The sequence below is a fragment of the Arachis stenosperma genome, chromosome 3 (assembly GCF_014773155.1).
Source record: "Arachis stenosperma cultivar V10309 chromosome 3, arast.V10309.gnm1.PFL2, whole genome shotgun sequence".
Taxonomy (NCBI): Eukaryota; Viridiplantae; Streptophyta; class Magnoliopsida; order Fabales; family Fabaceae; genus Arachis; species Arachis stenosperma.
Window position 1 is genome coordinate 12461485 of NC_080379.1, and position 3544 is coordinate 12465028.

The window sequence follows — 3544 nt, forward strand, 5'->3', positions numbered from 1 at the left end:
AATTAAACTTTTAAATACTTTGAATAGATTTATTTTATTATATTATATTTTACATATAAATATATGTTCCGTCACATAATTAAATAAAGATATATTTTTTTAATAAAAAAATTTAATAACTAAAATTAACCATTAATTAGAGGTTGTGTGGGAAGACAGTAGATGGCGATGACGTTGGTGCTTCTTGTCACGAACGCAACGGTGCTTAGAAGGACCGAATCTAGGTGATGAAGTGATGAACAAAAAAATGGAGGAGTGGAATGTGCTTCAATTAACGGGAGTGGAGCTTTGATATTTTAAGAATAATAAATTATAAAATAACTCAACTATGGTTAAGATAAGGACCAATTACAATGTGACACATAATAAAGGATAACTTACATGTTATTTTAGAGGGGGTTGGATAGCATTTACCTCTTAATTATATCACATTTGCTATAATTTTACATATTTAATTAATAAAAATGTGAATTATTAATAGGCATGTTAGTGCCGAATAATAATAATAATAATAATAATAATAATAATAATAATAATAATAATAATAAACCCTAACAAAATACTAATACATTGAACCATTGAAAGCTGTATATGAGTCTAATTTAATAAATTTAATAGTATATGTCATTATAATGCATGTGTATTCTTTTTGGTTCTTTATCAGCTTATCATTAATTCGTTTTGGTCCAATAATTTTTTTGTCTTTAATTAGTTAGGAGCTATTTGTGACGAATCTTCTCATGGTTTGTTTTCCAGTTGGGAACCAAGTGCCAAAGTTTAGGCTACATCCAACTTGTGATTTTGATTTAAGCCAAAACTGTACCAATATGACTAGGAGAATTTAATTTTTTTTTAGTCCCCCATACTTATAATTCACAATTTCAAAACCTCTCTCTATATATATAACAAACAACATCTACGGCTATTCACAATACAAATATTAATTCATCTGCTTTTCCAAAATCAGAAACCATGGCTAGAAAAGGCCTTAGAATCTGCATGATTGTGTGCTCAATTTTCTTGATCGTTGTTGTGACAATCATTCTGGCCATATCTTTGACCATCTTAAAACCCAAAGACCCAGATATTAGTGTCCACCCATATGGCCTTGAAAATTTTCAGATTATACAACCCAATGTAACAACTGTGCCACTTGGCATGGTCATCACTATAGTCAATCCCAATTATGGAACCTTCAATTACAAAAATACCACTGGCTACCTTAATTATCATGACACCAACGTAGCCAAAGCTATGGTAGTAGCAGGATCTGTGCCTGCTCGTGGCTTATTTAATATTACCACTGTTGCAGGTATCATGACTCAAAAGTTGATGGATGATACACAATTTTGGTCAGACATTGAAGTTGGGACATTGAATTTTAAAGCAACTATCACTCTTCCTGGGAAAGTGACTATGCTCAAGATTTTCAAAAAGAAGGCCATGGTTCATGTAGCATGTGACCTCTCTTTTAAGCTTAATTTAAGCTCCATTCATACTGATTCAAGCTGCATATCCAAGATCAAGCTTTGATTATTCTTATTATTATTATTATTATAATTTCTGCACACATATATATGTTCTTATTAGTTAAGGCAAGAATGCAATTTAGTTTGATTGTAAGTGATGTAATAATAATAATAATCTTGTTGGAAAAATAAAGGGAATTGAACTCAATGATATGATAGTGAAAATTTATTCATGAATTTGAAATGAATACAAATTCTAATTCATTCTAAGTATAACAACACTCAGATACAATACCTCTCTCTGTCTCTATAAAGCTGCCATTATTTACTTACGACTCTGTACGTATACTATATTACTATATAATATATCCTCAAATGTCACAACAACAAATAAATAAACAAAATCTTACATAGAAAGAAAATAAATTCTGTAACTAATGAATGATAAATGAATAGAAATGAAATCAAACTGTGATCTTGGTTTTGCAGCTAGAAGCAACCGTTATTGGAAGAGTAGTAATGTTAAAACTAACGTCACACCAAATATCAACCGTGGCCTTAACTTTAATAATATGGAGGAGAGCCACTACTTTCCCAGGCAATGTTGCAGTTGCTGTGAAATTCAATCCCCCAAGTGCAATATCTTCAAAGAATTTCTCATGACCCATTAATTTCTCCGACATTACACCTGCAGTGGCTGAAACATTAACGGTGCTACGAGCAGGAACAGAACCTGGGTCTATCGAAGCTTCTGCTATCATCATTTCGTGGTAATTAAGGTACCCAGTTGAATTTTTGTAATAGAATGTTCCATAATTTGGGTTAGTTATGGTGATTATCATCCCTAGTGGCACAGTTGTTACATTGGGTTCGAAAAGGTCAAACTTATCAAGGTCAACGGCATGGATACTTACTTTTGGGTCTCTTGCTCTAAACACCGTCAAAAATAGTGTCACAATAATTACAGAAATTACTACCACCATTATTGCACACACAATAACGCAGCATCTTCTGATCCTTCTTGATTTCGATCCTGTTCCTGATTCGAATGTCATTGTAATAATAACACTTTTCGTAATATGTATACACAAATACTAATTGGGGTTCCTAATTATATATATATATATATAGATGATATATGTAGGGAACAAAATTAGGGTTCTAATGTAGGTTACGAATAATTACTGATGACCTAAGCTTGGTGACTAGTGGGAATGAAGAGTAACGAGTAATAATATATATTAATTAAGGATTAGAGAGGAGAGGGAGAGGGAGGTATATATTATTTAAATGAAGTGGTGGTTACTCTACTCAACCAAGATTTGAATGTACATGTGAGCATGCTTTTCGAGAATTGAATGGTTTTGCCCAACTCTTGGCAAACCATGGGAATCGGTTTCAGTTTGTGGATGATTATATATGGAGTAAGAATACTTCAAATTAAAGCTAATAACCTACTTTAATCTCGTTCTGTTTCTTAGTAAACTTATTTAGTATACTCTTGTTAATTACTTGTTACTTAGTGTATATCAATTTTCATGTTTAATTTAATTTCCTTCATTCATCTATCTTCATAAAAAATTCTTTTTCTAAGTACTTTTAATTAAAGAAAATCGATTTTGTCACTCTTAAATTAGGACATATTTTTCTTGATACAAATTACATTTATAATAACATTTTATCAAAGTGTAATGTCATTATAAAATTCGGAGAGTGATATTATACTCTCTATTAATAAATATGAAACTCAATAGAGTTTAATTAATTTGTATAATCATTTTACATGGTTTCAATGTGGTTGTTTGATTTATATAGTTAATCACACTTAAAGAATTAAGACTTTGTTATTATTGTTGTATAACTATTTTACATGTATTGAAAATGGACAATACGGATAAAATCTCTAAAGAGGTGATCAGAAGCAAAATTTTTTAGACTTAAATTTATTCGAGTTGAATTGAATTAAAATGAATTAAATTGTAAATCAAATATTGTAATTAAAGAATTTATAAGATGGATAACTCGAATGCATACCAACTCAATTCTCTACTATAATTTTATGAAAGGGACAAAAA

General features: G+C 30.3%; 2 protein-coding genes across 2 annotated transcripts; one reads left to right on the forward strand and one right to left on the reverse strand.

Moving 5' to 3' along the window:
• Window positions 1-972: 972 nt before the first annotated feature.
• Window positions 973-1533, forward strand: LOC130968446 (uncharacterized). The gene has a single exon (XM_057893720.1). The coding sequence runs from the start codon at window positions 973-975 to the stop codon at window positions 1531-1533; it is 561 nt and encodes a 186-aa protein (XP_057749703.1).
• A 400-nt stretch (window positions 1534-1933) lies between these two features.
• Window positions 1934-2524, reverse strand: LOC130965499 (uncharacterized). Its single transcript, XM_057890259.1, has one exon. The coding sequence runs from the start codon at window positions 2522-2524 to the stop codon at window positions 1934-1936; it is 591 nt and encodes a 196-aa protein (XP_057746242.1).
• Window positions 2525-3544: the final 1020 nt, after the last annotated feature.